The sequence below is a fragment of the Drosophila obscura genome, unplaced genomic scaffold, assembly GCF_018151105.1.
Source record: "Drosophila obscura isolate BZ-5 IFL unplaced genomic scaffold, ASM1815110v1 contig_186, whole genome shotgun sequence".
Lineage (NCBI taxonomy): Eukaryota > Metazoa > Arthropoda > Insecta > Diptera > Drosophilidae > Drosophila > Drosophila obscura.
This window is the reverse complement of record NW_024542774.1, coordinates 9243796-9261301: the sequence shown is the minus strand read 5'-3', so window position 1 is coordinate 9261301 and position 17506 is coordinate 9243796. Positions and strand designations below refer to the sequence as shown.

The window sequence follows — 17506 nt, the reverse complement described above, 5'->3', positions numbered from 1 at the left end:
ACACTCGTACGGTACACATTTCCTTCTCTTTGTGAGAGACATTAAAGGGATATGACTTTCAATTGCCCCCAGGAATCAGGGGCTTTGTTTCGCTTCGCTTTGCTTTGCTTTTACTTTGGTTTTTGCTTTTGCTTTTCGTTTCTCCTAACTAATTATGTATGTAACTCTTTTGCATTTGCAGCTCTTCCTTCCTTTTCAAACATTTATTTTGATAAGTAGTAGAATTAATTTTCTGTATATGTATATGTATTGTATGTATATATATTTACTGTGGGTAAGTGTGTGTTTGTTTAAAACATTTACATTTGTTATGCAAGTTTTGATTTGCAACCATAATACATAAATACCTGTAATTAGCATTGGATTAAATATTCGTTTATATGTATATTTAGTACAAGAATTATTCTGTTCAAACTTCAAGCGAAACGATTACTGAATATTATTTGCAAACTTTTACAATCTGACGAACAAAATACGAGTACATATGTATGTATCTTCTATATATACGTATATATACGCTTGCTCGAGACCTAATCTTTTGGAGAAGAGTGACTTTTTCGTGTGCGGGCCTGTGCAGCAGGGGTAGCGTAAGAGAGAGAGAGAGAGAGAGAGCTCTGACCAAAGAATATCTGTATGAATGCAGTGCAATGCAATAAAATATACATATGTATGTATGTATATAATTTAGGTGTTGAATGAACATATCTAGTAAAATATCTATTAATTTTGATACCTCTCACTAAGTTAATCTAAATATCACTCGGTTTCTTGATGTTCTTTTTTGTCCTTCTGGTTTTGTCTTCTTGTTGTGTTGAATTTGGAATTTCTTCTACCACACACAATTGTATACAATATCATTCTCATTATTCACGTTGGATGGGTGGTTCATAATACTAAATTAGGGCTGCCAGTATCAATCGAATGGAATGGCCGTCGGATATGCTCTTTGTTTGTGCGGTTACACCTCCTCGTAGCTGCGGCACTTGGGCAGCGGTCCCGACCACTTGCCATCGGGCTGGCACTTCGGTCGCTCGGGCGGCCCCGTATTCCGGTGGTCCTCGTTGGTCTGGACAAAGCCTGGGCGGCACTGGACGCTCAGGTAGTCGCCCGCATCGTAGTTGAATTTGAGGGGAGCTATCAGACCGTTGGGCGGGTCGCCGGGATACGGACACTGCGACTTGCCTGCACGTTGGGCGAGAGCATGGAGAGCATTGCATGGATGGTCATTGGTCATGCATGGTGGTGGTGGTATGGTGTATGGGTTTGTGGTGATTTGGTGATCGGTATCGGTATCGGTATCGGTCGATTGTTACAGCGGAAATACAACACAAGAGTCATTAATTCATTTTGGATGGTGAGTGGGCCCCACTCGGAAGATTGATTGGGATCGGATCTCTCGCAGCATATCTGTGCGTATATGTGTGTATGTTAGCAGCGGATGTCTACTTACAAAATGGCGGCGAGTGCGACCAGAATCCGTTCTCCGTGCAAATGATGCTCGACTCGCCAACCAGGGTGTGACCATCGTTGCAACTGAATGTGACCAGAGCGCCCACGGTCAGCCGCCGCTGGCCACCGATGCCACCGATGCGTCCGTTGAGCGGCGCCACTGGCATCACGCACTGAATGACTGCGGTACGGTTTGGGGGCAAATCACAGGTGGCACGGCACACAGGTGTGGTGTGGAATTGAATAAACGAAACGGATTATCAATTGTCCAGTTACGCATCAATAAATTAATGTATGGTCATCCATCCACTCACCTTTGCAGCGCGGAACGGGGCCACTCCAGACGCCCGTCGGCTCACAGTCCAGCTGCGCCGGTCCGGTCAACTTGAAACCCCACTGGCATTTGAACACCGCGCGCCCCCATGCCGAGGTATTGAGTTCAATGAGACTGAGATGGGGATCGTCGAGTTCGAGGCGCGGACATTGGATGGAGTGGCATGTTGGCGGCGGCGATGACCAATTGCCGGAGGCCAGGCAGGTGGCGTTCCAAGCGCCATCCAGCCGGAAGCCCTCGGGGCATTCGTACAGAGCACGCTGGCCGAGCTTGTTGCCTTCGAGGCGCAGCTTGAGCGGCGCCAGCGGCTCTGTCAGCTGCGGGCACGTCGAAGTGGCCACCACGACGGCAATGCTGTTCGTGAGTCCGCGTGGCGATGTGCAGGTAAAGGTGCCCGAGTCATTGTTCTCGATATTCTTGATGCTCAGCCGATAGCGTACGGCCTTCTCCTCCTGCGCCGGCGACCAACCTGGACGGCGGCGGAAGTGCGAATCCATGTACAAAGATCTCCTGCATGCCACAGGAGACGGTACTCACCTGTCGCGTACTGCATGTACCAGCTGGTCCAGCTCCACTCGGGAGTTCCCCGCACCCGGGGATACATGCAGTCCATCAGCACGGTGCTGTGCGGGGGCACAGCCATCACGCCGGAGGGTTCGAACGAGTGTGAGCCATTGAAGACCTTGATGCGGATGGAGGGGGCACTGTCCTCCGAGTAGTTGGTCAGCACGGTGGTGGGCACACAGCTGGGCATGCGGGGTGCCCACAGGCCGTTGGAGCAGAGTACTCGCGACTCCCCCAGCAGCTTGTAGATGCCCAATTCCTGGCAGCGTGCCTGCAGTGAGTGTCCATGCGGCAGATCCCAGCCAACGTTCTGGGATTTGGCAAGCACAAGGACAAGGGGCAAGAGAGGCAGGCACAAGGCAGAAGGCAGGCATTGAGAGGGAGGCGTGCAGAAACAGTGACAAAGTGAGAGAGAAACAGAGAGAGAGACAAAGAGAGAGAGAGAAAGAAAAAGTGGAGAAAAGTTAGCTGAAAATCAAATGTGATCCCGATCTGTTTTTGGGTTTTTGTGGGTTGGGCGAGTGGCTCTGGTTACGGGCTACGGGTTACGGGTAGGATACTCTGGCGTGCATATCCCCGAGTCTCCGTGTAGTAGTCTTCGAGTATCTGTGTGCGAGTATCTGTGTGTGTGTGTGTTAGTGTTAGTGTGTGGGTGCGAGAGTGCATGGATATAGACCGTGCTCAACAGGGACCCACTAATTGGACCCGCTACATCCGCTATTCACGTGTGTCTGTGTGGCTGTCTGTGTGTGTGTGTGTGGCTGTACTGGGTATCTGTGTATCTGTGCATCTGTTTATCCGTGTTGTCGTTGACATCTACGTAACGAGCATTCTACACAACAGCATCTATAGCGACGACTCACAATTTCTGTATTTGAGAGAAGTGTCGATTTGGATAAGCGCGTTTTACGCCAGCCGCGATTTGGTGGTATCGGTGTCTGCAAGAGAGAGAATCAGAGAGTACCAAAACATAGAACATAGAGAATCGTTGCCTCTTCGGGCATCCGCATGCACATGATGACGCTGGACTTGACAGAGAGAGAGAGAGAGAGAGAGAGAGATTGGGTGCAGCTGATATGAGGATAGAGATAGTCAGAGAGAGATAGAGCGAGAGAGAGAGAGAGAGCGAAGTCGAAGAAGGTCGCAGGCGGAGCGAGCTCCTCTGAACTCCTCTGTTATTGAGATTGAGGCCTCTACGCATGGGCATTGGATGGGGTTCGTTCCCTAGAGATCCATGTATGTATGTGTGTATGTGTGTATGTGGGTGTGGGTGTGGGTGTGCATGTAATGTTGTGCTGTAGCAGGTGGTTGTGGTGCATTAGTGATGCCAGTGGTGCAGCAGCAGCCGCTCGTCGTCGTCCACTTACCACTGAGATGTTGCGATAGCTGAGCAGCAGATGCGACGGTATCCGGTTCACGTGGCAGCTCTTGTACAGCGGCTGAAACTTCACATTCCCGTTATCATCTATTGTAGGGGATTGAAGTTGCGGAGTTGTGGGATTGGAGGATGGGGTGGGGTGGGGTGGGAGGGAGGTTGGAGAACATTAAGTGGGGGCGACAAATGAAACAACAATCTGTTTTTGGTTTTGTGGATTTCTTTTGTTTCGTGTGTATTTTGCATTCGTATAAATGATATCGCAATTGTTTCTTTTTTTGACTTAAATGTACTCGTATTATCCGTAACTGTAACTGTAGCTGCAGCTGTATCTATTGCTATATGTATCTGTGTATCTGTGTATCTTTTGTGCTGACTGTAAGTGTGTTCCATGGTGCATTTGTTGGTGTTTTGTGGCTCACTTACCCTCCTCATTGGTGGCGCACAGCGGTCCCACCCACTTGCCCTTCACACAGCGTATCTTGCAGAGTCGTCGATCGCCCATGGGCCCAATCTCGCCCGGAAATCGAATCTCGGATACCTCGGTGAACTGCTGCAGTATGTCCACCTCCTCCTCCTCCTCCTCCTCCTCGTCGAACTCGGTGTCGTCGGGATGGACGGGCGAGTAGCCGGCCTCCTCGTCGTATATGCCTGGAGTTGAGAGTTAGGGCGAGAGACGAGAAGAACAGAACGTGTGGGCGTTATGAGATGGGCAATGTAACATGCCAAGAAACGGGGGGTAGATAGACATTGAGTGGGCAAATAGAGCAAGCATCTAATGAGCTGTCAAGCGGGATGAGAGGATGCGGTATGTGGATGCGGGATGCGGTATGACAATGAACGAATGCGTGTAGAGAGGAGGATGTTGAAGAAGGCTCGTCGACAATGGATGATCCTATCCAAAATGAACGTCCACGTTATCCTCACAAAAAGTCAATGGGTTGACCCAGCCACTCAAAAAGGCATCCTAATTCCTCCATCAGCTGGAGCTGGTGCTGGAGCTGGTGCTGGAGCTGGCGCTGGAGCTAGAGCTAGAACTGAAGCTGCCCCATTTCGATGTGGGGGGTGAGAGGCGAGAGAAACACTTGAGTCCGCCTCTTGGGCACACACATTAAACCATAGAGAAAGCCACGAGACGTGCGAAAAGTGCTCCCAACTGCAAAATTTCAATGGGAAACTCGTGGGGCGTGGGCTCCTCAGATATGCATTAAAAGAAAACCATAAGGATGGGGCTGGCGCAGCGGAGTGGCCACTTAACAGGATACAACTTCATTTCTAAGCAAACCATCAAAAAGAGCTCCGAGAAAAAGGAGAAGTGAAAAGGCAAAGATAACACGAAGGATAATATTATGCCAGCGAATGGGGCCGGCTAATAGAAAGCACACAAAAAGAAGGCTGTGGCTGCTATGGCTGCTATGGCTGAGGGAGAATCTGGCCACAAACAAAGGCCACAAGGCGCAGGAAGCAGCAGCAGCAGCAGCAGGAGGGGGCGGAGCAGTACAAAGGGAAATCATTGAGGATTGCAGCTCTGAAGCTGAAGCGGACCGTAACAAAGGCCGGAACGGGCAGTCGCCATCCAACAAAGTAAAGTTCAGGATGCTCGGGAACGGACAGGTCTGTGTGCTCCTAACCACGACAAAGATGTCGTCGGTGGGTGGGGTGGGGTGGGGTGGGGTAGGAGCAAATAAACCATGACCACGCAGCAGGGGTGTCCAAATGGGGGGATAATGAAAAGCTAAAAAGGGGTATCGTCAGAGTTGGTGATTCGGGAGCAGGGTGACGGGGTTGACTGGGTTGACTGGGTGATTGGGTGACTGGGAGCGGCTGATCCGGCAGGTGCCGTTGCCAGGTGGCGTGTGGTGGGTGGTGGGTGGTTGGATGAGCTATGAGAGGCTATGAGGGTGGCAATGTGGCTGTGGTTCTGTGCGACTGCGATTAGCTTTTACGAGTATGTTTCGAGTATGTGTGTCGGTGTCCTCCACTTTCAGCATCCATTTTTATATGTGTGTGGTGTGTGTGTGTGTGTGTGTGTGGTGAGTGTGAGTATTGGCATGTGTGTGTGTGTGTGCTTTTAATGCCCTTGCAAAAGGAAGTTTCGAATATTAAGTCTGCTATTGCAGGGAATATTTTCCCCAAAGGTTAAATGAAAACTTAAAATAAAATTATAATTATCAACGGGCGATATTTCATCACTCTGCCAGCTATGGCTACGTATATTTGAGATCTGTAATACGAGTATCAACTGTAAATCATTTTTAGCCTTATTTTCCCTCCTGGCAGACATCAATCGGACCATGAATAAAAAGCCAAGATGTAACCATTTTGGAGGCTTCCAAGGAGTATTTGCAAGTGCATTAGTGGCTTTGGCGTGGGCCAAAGACGCAGATCGAACTGTATTTGCTCTCTGTGTGGTCCACCGCATCGATATGCATCGATTTGGTGGACAGATCTGGGCCGCAACACAGACGGACAGACAGACAATGAGACAGCGACAGCGGCGGCAAATTCTTTAGAAGCATTGGGCACTGTGGCATTGCCAGTGTCTGGCCGCTATGTGGGCGCACACACTCACCCTTGTCCTTGCGACTGGTGGTCTTCGAACTGGAGTCGCCACCACCTTTCGGACGGCTCAGTGCACCCGTGGTCTTGCCCGACTTGCGCTTTACACGTTGCAGGGCCACTGCTGCACTGCTCGACTGATTCTCGTAGCGATATTGGGACTGATTCTCCACCGCCTCCAACTCTGTCTTTGCCTTTGCCTTTGCCTCTGCCACTGCATCCGTTTGCAGCTGCAGCTGCAGCTGGCCAAGATCGCCCTTGGCATCGATGCTGCGACGGCTGCGCCAACGCGGATTCAGGTCACGCTGGTCGAGCTCTGCATCGTGACTGTCACCGCGTCGGCGATGATGGCCAGAGGTTTCTGGCCGGTCCATATCCACTTCCAGCGGCTGCTGCGCTTCCTTGGGTTCCGCTTCTGTCTTCCGTTCGACTTGGGCCGATTTGTGCTTCTGGTTCTGCTCCTCCTGCTCCTGCTCCAGCTTCTTCTTCTTTGTCTTTGTCTTGAGCTTGGCGCACTGCTCCTTGTTGCCCTCCGCCAGGCACTTCCTCATCTTGGCCTTCTGCTTGAGCTTGTGCAGCTTGGAGCGCAGCGCCCGATTCGGTTCGCGGCTCTTCAGGATGTCGGCAATGTGCACGTAGTAGACATCCCCCTCGGCGGCGAGCTTGCTGCCCGCCCACCGGTCCGTGTCCGACGAGGCATCCGCGTCATGGAGTATGGCATGCCGCTTGTATCGACTGCCGCGGCCCCGACCCGTCTGCCCGTTGTCATTCTCTATGCGGCGGCGTCGCCCGGAGCCGGAGCGACGCTTCTTGCCCTGCTTGCGGTTGCCGTTCGTGCGCTTCTTCCCATCGTCCGTGTCCGTGCCCGGCTCCTCCTCGTCATCCAGCTCGTCGTCGTCGGCCACCAGGCTGGCGGCCGCGTCGCCAACATGCAGATGCTCATCGCCCAGGTCCAGGGAGTAGGGATTCACAATGGCCGCGTGGTTCTCGCTGGGATTGCGGGCCACCGAGTCGACAAACTCCACATCGGCTGTGGTGAAGTCCTCGGGCAGGTAGACCTGCGTGGTCTCGAATTTGGCATACGGCTGCTCCGTCGTCTCGTCCGGCTTGACAATCGTAAAGCGCACATCCGGTGCCCGACAGCCAGGAGATGCATCTGCGCGACAGAGAAGCAGAGAAAGAGAGAGGGAGAGAGAGTTTAAATATATCCGGAGTGAAGAGAAATGAGGCAGGGAGGCAAGAACTTTAGCCATGCATATTTCATATGTGATCTAATTTAATAACTTGGCTTCGACTTGAGCTGCACTTCCCAATCGACTTGGTCCTCGTCTTCGACAGACTTTGGAGTGCAATCGAAATTGCAAATTTCCAATATGCATTTGGCATGCGAGCATGTAATCGGGGTGGGGCGGGGGTGGGGAGGGGCTGCGTGTGGCTGAGTGAGTGAGGTGGAGTGGCACAGCACGGAGTCTGAGGCAAAAGCGGAAGGAAAAACTCATGGCAACATTTTCCACTCAGCCAGCGACTTAAAGTTTCCTTCCCTTGTCCCCAGAATTTTTTCATGTATTTCGTAATTTCTTGAATTTCACAGGAAAGTGGGTCAGAAGCAGCATGGAAATTGCATTGCAACAGTCGCCTTCACATCGTAATTGATGCAATTCAATTGCCAATTAGCTGCTAATGCAAATGCCAAATGGAACTGCTAGAAGATACATAACAAAGGCGAATGAATAAATGCATACATAAATATGTATTGTATGTTTGTATGAACGAGTGTGCATGGAATTAGCAACCAAATCGATAAGGGCAGAACCCTGGGCAGGGCGATATGAGAAACTTAAGTTGGCCGCCTGCAAGACAACTCAAATATACTTTTAAAGAGTTTGCTTTAAAAAAACGATAAGATATCAAATGTGACATAAAACGGAACGGATTGGCATTGGTGAGTTGCTTTGGGCTTTTTAATGATTGAATGTTTCCTTTCTTTAAGGCTAAACATTTGCCAGGCAGGAGAGGAAGACCCTGAAGCAATTCCGAATTCTGATGCTGATCGACTCCAAGGGGGAATTACCCTGCGGACACAGAACACCAATCAAGTAAAACTTGTGAGTGGTTTCAGGGTTCCAGGGGTTTCAAGAACAAATGTCGATTGGGATCTAGTTGGAAGAATAATTATCTCTGCCATAATTATCTATCGACAAACAGGTTTTACTTGATTTTCATAAGCCATTTAGTCGGTAGTTATAGAATATTCGACCAGATCTATACCCAGTTCTACTTGGTGTGAAATTCAATAGAGCTTCAAGAGACTATCAATGATAGTTCCCATAAGGGTAGTAGACTGCCGAAAGGCAACTATATTTTGTTGCTCTGGCTAAAACATGATTTAAGTGGTTAATGGTTCCAATAAATAAATAAGAAAGCTTTACCATAATTAAATTAATACTTCTTGGTCCTGAACATGAATTACACTTCCTAGCATCATAGTCACATATGTACGTAGATATGTATAAATGTATGTATAATGTGAATTGTGACTACACCGCACACCGCACACCGTAACCGATCTCCTAAATTATTTTATTACACCCATTTGTGGAATAACAAGTGCTGGGCAATTAAATCCAAATTCATATGAGCAGACGAGATAAACGCCGACCCACAGCGCACAAACACATACTCTCACACACTTATCACACGTACATATGTGTGTGTGGACATATGTTTACCCATACTAAACGTATTAAATCTTATCAGTTCGGGTGCCTTGTTTTTTTTTTTTTTAGTTATAAACGAGAACCGGCGGCGGCTTTAGTCGAATTGCCCACTCGGATGAATCGCTCGGAATGGCAGTTTCGCGAGAGAAGCCCATCAGTGCGGTTGCGGAGCGATGATTACCTTGTGGCTGACGGTGGCACTTTCTGTGTTCGTTTTGTGGCTCTATCGGGTCAACAAGAACTACTACATTATGGCCTTTTTCTCGCGGCGAGTCCGCACCAAGGATGGCAGACCCGTGGCAAGTATTGTGCCCTCGCCCAAAGGTCGCACGATCTTTGCCAACTGCTTCGATATGTATGGCAAAGACCACGGTGAGACATACACACACACACACACACACTGCATATATACTTGTAGAGAGAGAGAGTCTTGAGCTCTCTTCGCTTATCTCATCGCCCCTTCTCCCTCTCCCTCTCGCACACACTCAATCTCTCTCTGATTGTCACTTAAACAGCCGGCGTTTTCAGCTACTCTCGCGAGCTGTCCAAGAGAATGGGCGAAAGCTACTTGGAATATGGCATGGGCGTGCCCTTACTGAACATTATCGATGCGGAGAACGCCGAGAACGTACTCAATCATCCGAAGCTGATAACCAAGAGTCTGGTGTACGACTTTCTGCAGCCCGCCCTTAGAACTGGTCTGCTGACATCCTCAGGTTAGCTTAGCCGATCGGAAGAACGAACACCACCAACAACCCTGTGCCAATCCCCACCCCCACTCCTTTTCAGATAAGAAATGGCACGCCCGTCGCAAGATGCTCACCCCCACATTCCACTTCAATATATTGGGTCAGTTCCAGGAGATCTTCAGGTGAGTTCCCTTGACAGTTCTCTTGAATGCGGCAATCCCTTATGCCCTTCATCCACTTCGTTAGAGCGGAAAGTCTGAAGTTTGTGCAGCAGTTTCAAAGCCAAGCGGAGAGCATCGTTTCCCTGAGCGAACTCATTCCCAGATTCACTCTGAACAGCATTTGTGGTAAGTGAACAGATGATGAACAGAGAGAGCTGAGAGAGTCTGGTCAATCAATCTGCCTTCATTCAGAGACTGCGATGGGCGTGAACCTGGACGAAATGGCCGAGAAGGGCGACCGATACCGCGAGGGCATCCACCAGATCGAAATGAGTTTTATCAGGCGCCTGAGCAATCCCCTGCTGTGGAACAAGACTATCTACAATTGGTTTGCGGCCAAGAAGTATGACTCCTTCCTGACAGTGGTCCACGACTTCTCCAGCGAGATCATTGCCAAGCGGCGACTGCTACTCGAGGAGGAACTGGAACTGAGAAGATCCACACAGACGGCCGATGACGACATGTGAGTGCATCAGATCGTGGAGAGAATCTCTGGTAACAGGGAGCTCCCTGTTTCTGTCACAGATTCGTGAGCAGGAAGAAACGGTTTGCAATGCTGGACACCCTGATTTGTGCTGAGAAGGATGGCCTCATCGATCATGCCGGAATATGCGAGGAGGTGGACACGCTGATGTTTGAAGGGTACGACACCACCTCCATCGGCCTCATCTTCAGCCTGATGAACATGTCCCTGTATCCCGACCAGCAAGAGCTCTGCTTCAAGGAGATCGAAGAGCACATAGAAGGTAGGCACCAGAAAAAGTAAACTTCTCCTCAATTCCAGACACCCTCCTCTTCCCACTCTTTCAGATAACTTTGACAATCTGGACCACAATCAGCTGAGCAAGCTGAAGTACCTGGAATACTTTATAAAGGAGACCATGCGGCTGTTCCCCTCCGTTCCGATCATGGCTCGTCAGACCGTTCAGGAGACGGAGCTGGCCAACGGCCTCGTCCTCCCCGCGCACTCCCAGATCACCATTCACATCTTTGATGTACATCGCAATCCCAAGTACTGGGACTCTCCAAATGAATTCCGTCCGGAGCGCTTCCTTCCAGAGAACTGCCAGAATCGGCACACCTATGCCTACATTCCGTTCAGTGCGGGCCAACGCAATTGCATTGGTAAGCTGCTTGGAGCTCGCCGCGTACTTTGGGCCTTTCAATGATTGAATTTTCCCTTCTCTTAGGTCAAAAATTCGCCATGCAGGAGATGAAAACTTTGATTGTTGTGCTCCTCAAGCAGTTCCGAATTCTGCCACTGATCGACCCCAAGTCGATTGTTTTCAACGTGGGAATTACACTGCGCACCCAGAACAACATTCAAGTGAAACTTGTCAGGCGAAAGTGAGGCGAAGGGTGCCGTTGGTGCGGGCTATTAGAGTAGTTTAACAGCTGTCATTAAGAGGTTTAGATGCATCCATAAGCTACGCCTATGACTGCAGTGAGTTAACAAAACGTAGCTAAAAGTAATCTATCTCGATTGGGATCAAGGGTCGGGTCTACCAATCTATTACCATGATGAATAAACCACAAGAAACAAGTTTTAGATGATCTTGATTTTGTTGTGTTCGACTCTTGGATACCCTCTGTTCGGACTTACAAATGTATATTGTGTGCCATTCAATAAATCTTGCATAAACCACAAACCAATAAATAAACACAATTCGTGGAAAGTCTGGACAGTCTACATAGCATCATAATCAAGTGTGCAATAACCCCCCGTGTGCACTTTGACTAAAGGGTACACCAACTAACCATGGTACAACCAGTTCACAGAACACAGAGTGCTGAAAAAACGACAGCGTCGTTGCGAGATATATGTACATACATACATATATGCATGTATAATCGCCTGTACGTTTACTCGAACTTATCTTATCAGCTTTGTTTTTGCTATAAAGAAGCACAGGCGACACCACTCGGATGAGTCGCTCGGAATGGCAGTTTCGCGAGGGAAGCCCAGCCGTGAGGTTGCGTAGCGATGATTACCCTGTGGCTGACGGTGGCACTGTGTGTGCTCGTTCACTGGCTCTACCAGGTCAACAAGGACTACTACATTCTGGCCTTCTTCTCGCGGCGCGTGTACACGAGAGATGACCGGTCGGTGGAGAGCATAGTGCCCTCGCCCAAGGGCCGAACGATCTTTGGACACAGCTTCGATCTGTTCGGCAAAGACAACGGTGGGTGGGGCCAAACATTTGAATTATAAACAAGCCTCACTCTTATCAATCTCTCTCTCTCTCTCTCTCTGTCTCGTTTATATTTAGCTAGTGTTTTCAAGTTTGCGCGCGACTTGTCCAAGACTCTGGGTAAAAGTTATCTCAGATATAGCATGGGCATGCCCATTTACAACGTAATCGATGCCGAAACTGCCGAGATGATACTGACCGACCAGAAAGCGCTGATAGGCAAAGGATTTGTCTACAATTTTCTGCATCCAGCCCTGAAGACGGGTCTCCTAACATCGAAAGGTGAGTCAATGGGTGAATAGTTTGGATAACGCCTGAGCCAATGGTCTTATTTCAGGAGACAAATGGCATACGCGTCGCAGGATGCTGACACCCACATTCCATTTCAATATACTGGGCCAATTCCAGGAGATCTTCAGGTGGGTGCAAACACACAGAAATAGTTTATGAGGCAAGATAACATCTCAATAACTCACGATGACAGAGCGGAAAGTGTAAAGTTTGTGGAGCAGTTTGCCAGCCAAGACGAGAACATCGTCTCACTGAGCGAACTTATACCCAGATTCACGCTAAACTGCATTTGTGGTAAGTCGCAGCCTTAAAATATCATTCGCCATTCACCATTTTATACTCTTCATTCCCGTAGAGACTGCAATGGGCGTGAAGCTGGATGAAATGGCCGAGAAGGGCGATCGCTACCGGGAGAGCTTCCACATGATCGAGCAGAGTTTCGTGAGGCGCCTGAGCAATCCCTTCTTCAGGAGCAACACCATTTACAATCTGTTTGCGGCCAAGGAGTATGCTCCATACCTGAAAGTGGCCCACGACTTCTCCAGCGAGATCATTGCCAAGCGGCGGATACTGCTCGAGGAGGAGCTGGACTACAGAAGATCCACTCAGACGGCCGATGATGATATGTAAGTGAATCTCACTTCATGGAAATACCAATCTCCTCGCTCACTTTCTTGTTGACAGTTTTATCAGCAGACACAAACGATTCGCAATGCTGGACACCCTGATATGTGCCGAGAAGGATGGGATGATCGATCATGCTGGCATTTGCGAAGAGGTGGACACCCTGATGTTCGAGGGCTACGATGTGAGCTCCATAACTCTCATCTTTACCCTGATGAACATGTCGCTGTATCCGGACAAGCAGGAGCTCTGCTTCAAGGAAATTGAGCAACACATTAAGGGGTAGGCAGAGAGTCCATCAAGCCAACTCCACTCTTATATCGGGTTACTCTTTCGCCCTGCCCCAGATGACTTTAGCAATCTAGACCACAATCAGATGAGCAAGCTAAAGCACCTGGAATACTTTCTGAAGGAAACAATGCGCCTGTTTCCGCCCATTCCGCTGATGGGCCGTCAAACGGTGCAGGAGACGGAGCTGGCCAATGGGCTGATCCTGCCCTGCGGCACGCAGATCCTCATACACACCTTCGACATCCATCGCAATCCAAAGCACTGGGATGCCCCAAGTGAGTTTCGGCCGGAACGTTTCCTGCCGGAGAACAGCCAGCAGCGTCCCACCTACGCCTACATTCCGTTCAGTGCGGGCCAAAGAAATTGCATTGGTCAGTGGACTTGACTTGACTTGACTTCGACTTGAGCCCGAAAGGGAGATCTAATCGTTTGCGTTTCTTTTTAATTTTAGCTCAAAAATTTGCCATGCAAGAGATGAAAACCCTGATGACGGTTATTCTTAAGAAGTTTCAGATTCTACCGCTGGTCGATCCCAAGACGATTGTCTTCCACGTGGGCATTACACTGCGCATCAAGAACAACATTCGAGTAAAGCTTGTCCGACGAAAGTGATTTGGTCGCTAATAAAACTGTTTGTTAAATATGTATACACACTTTTTGTGCGGGCTCTGGTAGAGGGAAGACTTGGACTTGCTTCTGCCCCGATTATCGTTGGCATCTCGACAGCTGCTCCATAAATCATTCATTCATGCACAGTCGAGCTGAAGGAGTTTCCATTTTATTTCTATTTTCATTTCCATTCCAACTCCTTTGCCCCACAAAATCCGAGTGGGCGCTGCCCCCGAAGCTATTCTTTCCCTGCAGCTATGCACGAAATAAGACAGAAGATGCAAGATGCAAGAGGGAAGGAATAAAGAGAGAGAGAGAGAGAGCAAAGACGAGTAATCTTTATCTTTTGGCACTCATACAGGGATTGCATAATGTCATGGCGACTTTTTGTCATTTTGGCTTTTTCTTTTTTCGATGTTTTACGGCTTCAACTGCTGCGGCTGCTGCTGCTGCTGCTTCTACTCTGTCATTGGTTAACTTCTTTTTGCTGTAACTGCGATTTTGACAGTTCGTTACTTGGGTTATACACCCAGTTTCCCCTTTGGTGGTCTCCCTCCCACGTTTGCATGCATAATGCAGAGTCAGCTTTGTTCTAAGCGGCAAAGGAAGCGACAGGCACAGAGACATGTGACCCAGCCAACATCATCATCATCATCATCATCCTTCTGCGTGCCCTGCGATTTATGGGACATGCAATGGCAGGGCATGGCAGCAGGGCTCTTGGTCTCTTTTGGTTTTTAGTCTCTATTTCGGTTATTGCATATTTCATCCATGTCTCCCCCCCCCTCTCTCCCTCTTGCCCTGTGTCAAAATTAAATGACGCTCCGCTCTGAATTCTATGGGAAAGGTCATGTAAATGAAATTCCATTCGTTTATTTGCTGGGAAAATATTTGCCCGAATGAAAATTGAAAGTGCAACGCGTACCTGCCACCGAAAATGTGACGGCGCAAAAAGCGAACACAACAAACTGCGTCACAGCCAAAAACGAAAGTCGCAATATTCTGAACCATTTGCGTCGCAGCAGCAGCGTCCTCGATTTGCCGAAGGGGGAAATCTCTATAGGGCTGGCAGAGGCTGGGGAGAAGGAAAGACCCAGAGATGGCGAAGTCGAAATGAATTAATTACTTGATGCGCAACGCTTTTGGGTCCTTGGCAACAAATTGTGTGTGAGTGAGGCTGTCCTGTCGTTTGAGGTTGATTTACATTCGCATGTTAACCCAACCACCACCCACCACCCACTCGCCGCTTCTGGCACGACACACATGACGCTATTAATATCTATTATCCAGCCGCCCAAGGCCGCTGCCTGCTCTTCTCTTCCATCCATGCCGTATACTTCATTACGAGCTTTCGTGCAATTGCTTTTTTTCTTCGCCTACTTTTTTCTCTCCCAATAGCCCCCTCGCCCCTCACCACACTCTTTTTGCTTGTTGATTCTGATTGGGATTAAGGGCAGCCCATGGCCATGGGCCTGGACCGAACGAGCGCTGGGCCATCGTTTTGATTGCCTTTGTGCCGCAGATGCCGTGAAATATTTCATTTGCTGCCAGTTATTTGCTTTGCGCTTTGGACTTTCCTCTCTCTCTCTCTGTGTTTCTGTTGCTGTTTCCCTTCTGTTGCTGTTGTTGTTGCTGGTTGCTGTTGCTGCTTCCTGGTCTGTTTGTGGCTTTCCCTTACGGCTGTTTGGTTGTTGTTGTTGCTGTTGCTGTTGTGTGTGTGCGTGTGTGAATATCGCATGAAAATCCCATTTAATAAAGTGCCTGCACATCGATGGAGGCCCTGTTGAGGCCTGTCATAATCCTATTTTTGGTCTTCCTTCTTTCTATGCTAACTGAAGGTCAAACTGCACGCACACCTGAACACCTGTACACCCATCTACATACATATGTATGTATGTAGATCCAATTAAAACTCACCTGGCTCCGATGTGCTGGTGGTCTCATCTGTCTCCGTGTTGGCATTGCTTTTATCCAAGACCAGCAGCAAAACGGTCAAGGATATTAGGGCCCAAAGCGGCTTATGGCGCATACGTTGCCTGCTCCACATGGCTGCCACTTCCTGGTCCAGCTGCCTGCTGCCCGCACACAAGTTGCCCAAATATCAGAGTGCACTGGCCAAGAGTCTCTTCCCCTGCTTGTCTCGTGCTTGTCAATCACTCAATGCACTAGCAAATCTATCGCTTGACATTGAGCTGTCACCGCGAGGAGGCAGGACCTTTAGGCACTTTACCAAAATGTCTCAATGCCGTTCAGTGGCGCCTTTTAAAGCGTGTCCAAGCTGCACTCGTCTCCTTAAATGCCAGTCAGAGTTACATGCAACGCTTGCCGCAGAATTTAATGCCACAGCACGGGGGCAACAACGCAGCCCTTCTTCACACGCTGCCTTTCAATGGCGCTAAAATAGAAATCCACTTGGCCAACTCAACGTCAAACACTTGCATAAACACACTCCTCACACATGCATCCCAATCCCCATCTACACACACATACACGTATGTACGTATGTATGTATGCACTGTGGGTGTCTTTAAAGGTTCACTTTTGCTTTCACTGCGTTCAGTTCCACTGTGCACTGGCACTTTGACTGTGATTAAAACTTTGAACACTTCCTTGCAACAGACGACAACCAAATGCGTCGAATGCTGGCTGAGTGTCGCTTTTATAGTCCTCGTTGGATTCTGCGCAGCTTCGGCTCGGCTCGGCTCGAAGGGATTCGTGCGCTTGCACTCGGCACTGGACGAAGGATGGAACGTCTCGTGATTGAACGAAACTTGCCCCGATGGATGTCACGTGCATTTTGCCGGTAAATAGTGTGTTTTTGTTTTGATTTGCTATGTTTTGCTTACTTGCCACTGACTGCGCTCCTCTCTATCTTCTGCTTCTGCTTCTGTTTCTGCTGTTGCTCCTTTCGCTTTTCCGTGTGTTCCTGTGGGGGGGTTGGGGTGCCGTGCCGTGCCGTGCCGCCAGTGTGTGCGTGCCCTTGTAATTTAGCACGTAGCACGCGCTTAGCTCAGGGGAATGTCCGTTCCGTAGCTACCTCCTTCTCTGCGGCGCGTGGTCGTCTGCAAATTAAGTTTACCACTTTCCCTCCCCTCTGATTAAGTTATTTACAAGTTTAAAAGGTAATTTAATTACACTCTTTTTAATCCACGTCAACGCCCACGGTCTCAGCCTTAAATCGCCATTGGACGGGTCTATGCAGGGGGCAGTGCAATGCAATCAATTACAACTCTGAAGGAGACCTTTGCGCGGAATTAAAATTACATTGCGCTGCCCAACTGAATAATCCGTAATATGAAAATAACGCTTCAATGGAACTGAACTTCCATTGCCCTTTATAATTTATATGCATCGAAAATCTCATTTAAACGATGTCACCCATGATAGCTTAATAATAAAGAAACAATTAAATTCCTTTAATTTAAATACTTAAATTTAAGTATTTGCTTGAGCACAGGCAGACAGACAGACAGAGTGTCCTGTTATCCCGTTAAGGAAAATGCTTGCTGCTGAGAAAAACTACCATAGAAACTGCAATAAAATATTTACGAGTAAGTCTCTATGTATATAACGGGGATTACTGTTCAACAA

The 17506-nt window shown here is 48.9% G+C and overlaps 2 protein-coding genes and 1 pseudogene across 3 annotated transcripts; 2 read left to right on the top strand and 1 right to left on the bottom strand.

Moving 5' to 3' along the window:
• Positions 1-228: 228 nt before the first annotated feature.
• LOC111080614 (locomotion-related protein Hikaru genki) lies at positions 229-16164 on the bottom strand. 2 transcript variants are annotated; one of them, XM_022376323.2, is made up of 9 exons: positions 15833-16164; positions 6295-7437; positions 4149-4373; positions 3715-3812; positions 3211-3285; positions 2321-2657; positions 1764-2252; positions 1451-1630; positions 229-1182 (listed from the first exon to the last, which is right to left on the bottom strand). In XM_022376323.2, exons 1-9 carry the CDS (start codon positions 15960-15962, stop codon positions 959-961), a joined length of 2901 nt encoding a protein of 966 aa, XP_022232015.2. In that variant the 5' UTR covers positions 15963-16164; the 3' UTR covers positions 229-958. The 2 variants fall into 2 exon arrangements, with proteins under 2 accessions (XP_022232015.2, XP_022232016.2); XM_022376324.2 differs by lacking the exon at positions 3211-3285.
• Positions 9116-11557, top strand: LOC111080615 (cytochrome P450 4p1-like). Its single transcript, XM_022376325.2, has 8 exons — positions 9116-9370; positions 9514-9714; positions 9788-9869; positions 9934-10034; positions 10101-10371; positions 10434-10654; positions 10719-11033; positions 11099-11557. Exons 1-8 carry the CDS (start codon positions 9172-9174, stop codon positions 11257-11259), a joined length of 1551 nt encoding a protein of 516 aa, XP_022232017.2. The 5' UTR covers positions 9116-9171; the 3' UTR covers positions 11260-11557.
• On the top strand, positions 11893-13947 carry LOC111080616 (annotated as a pseudogene).
• Positions 16165-17506: the final 1342 nt, after the last annotated feature.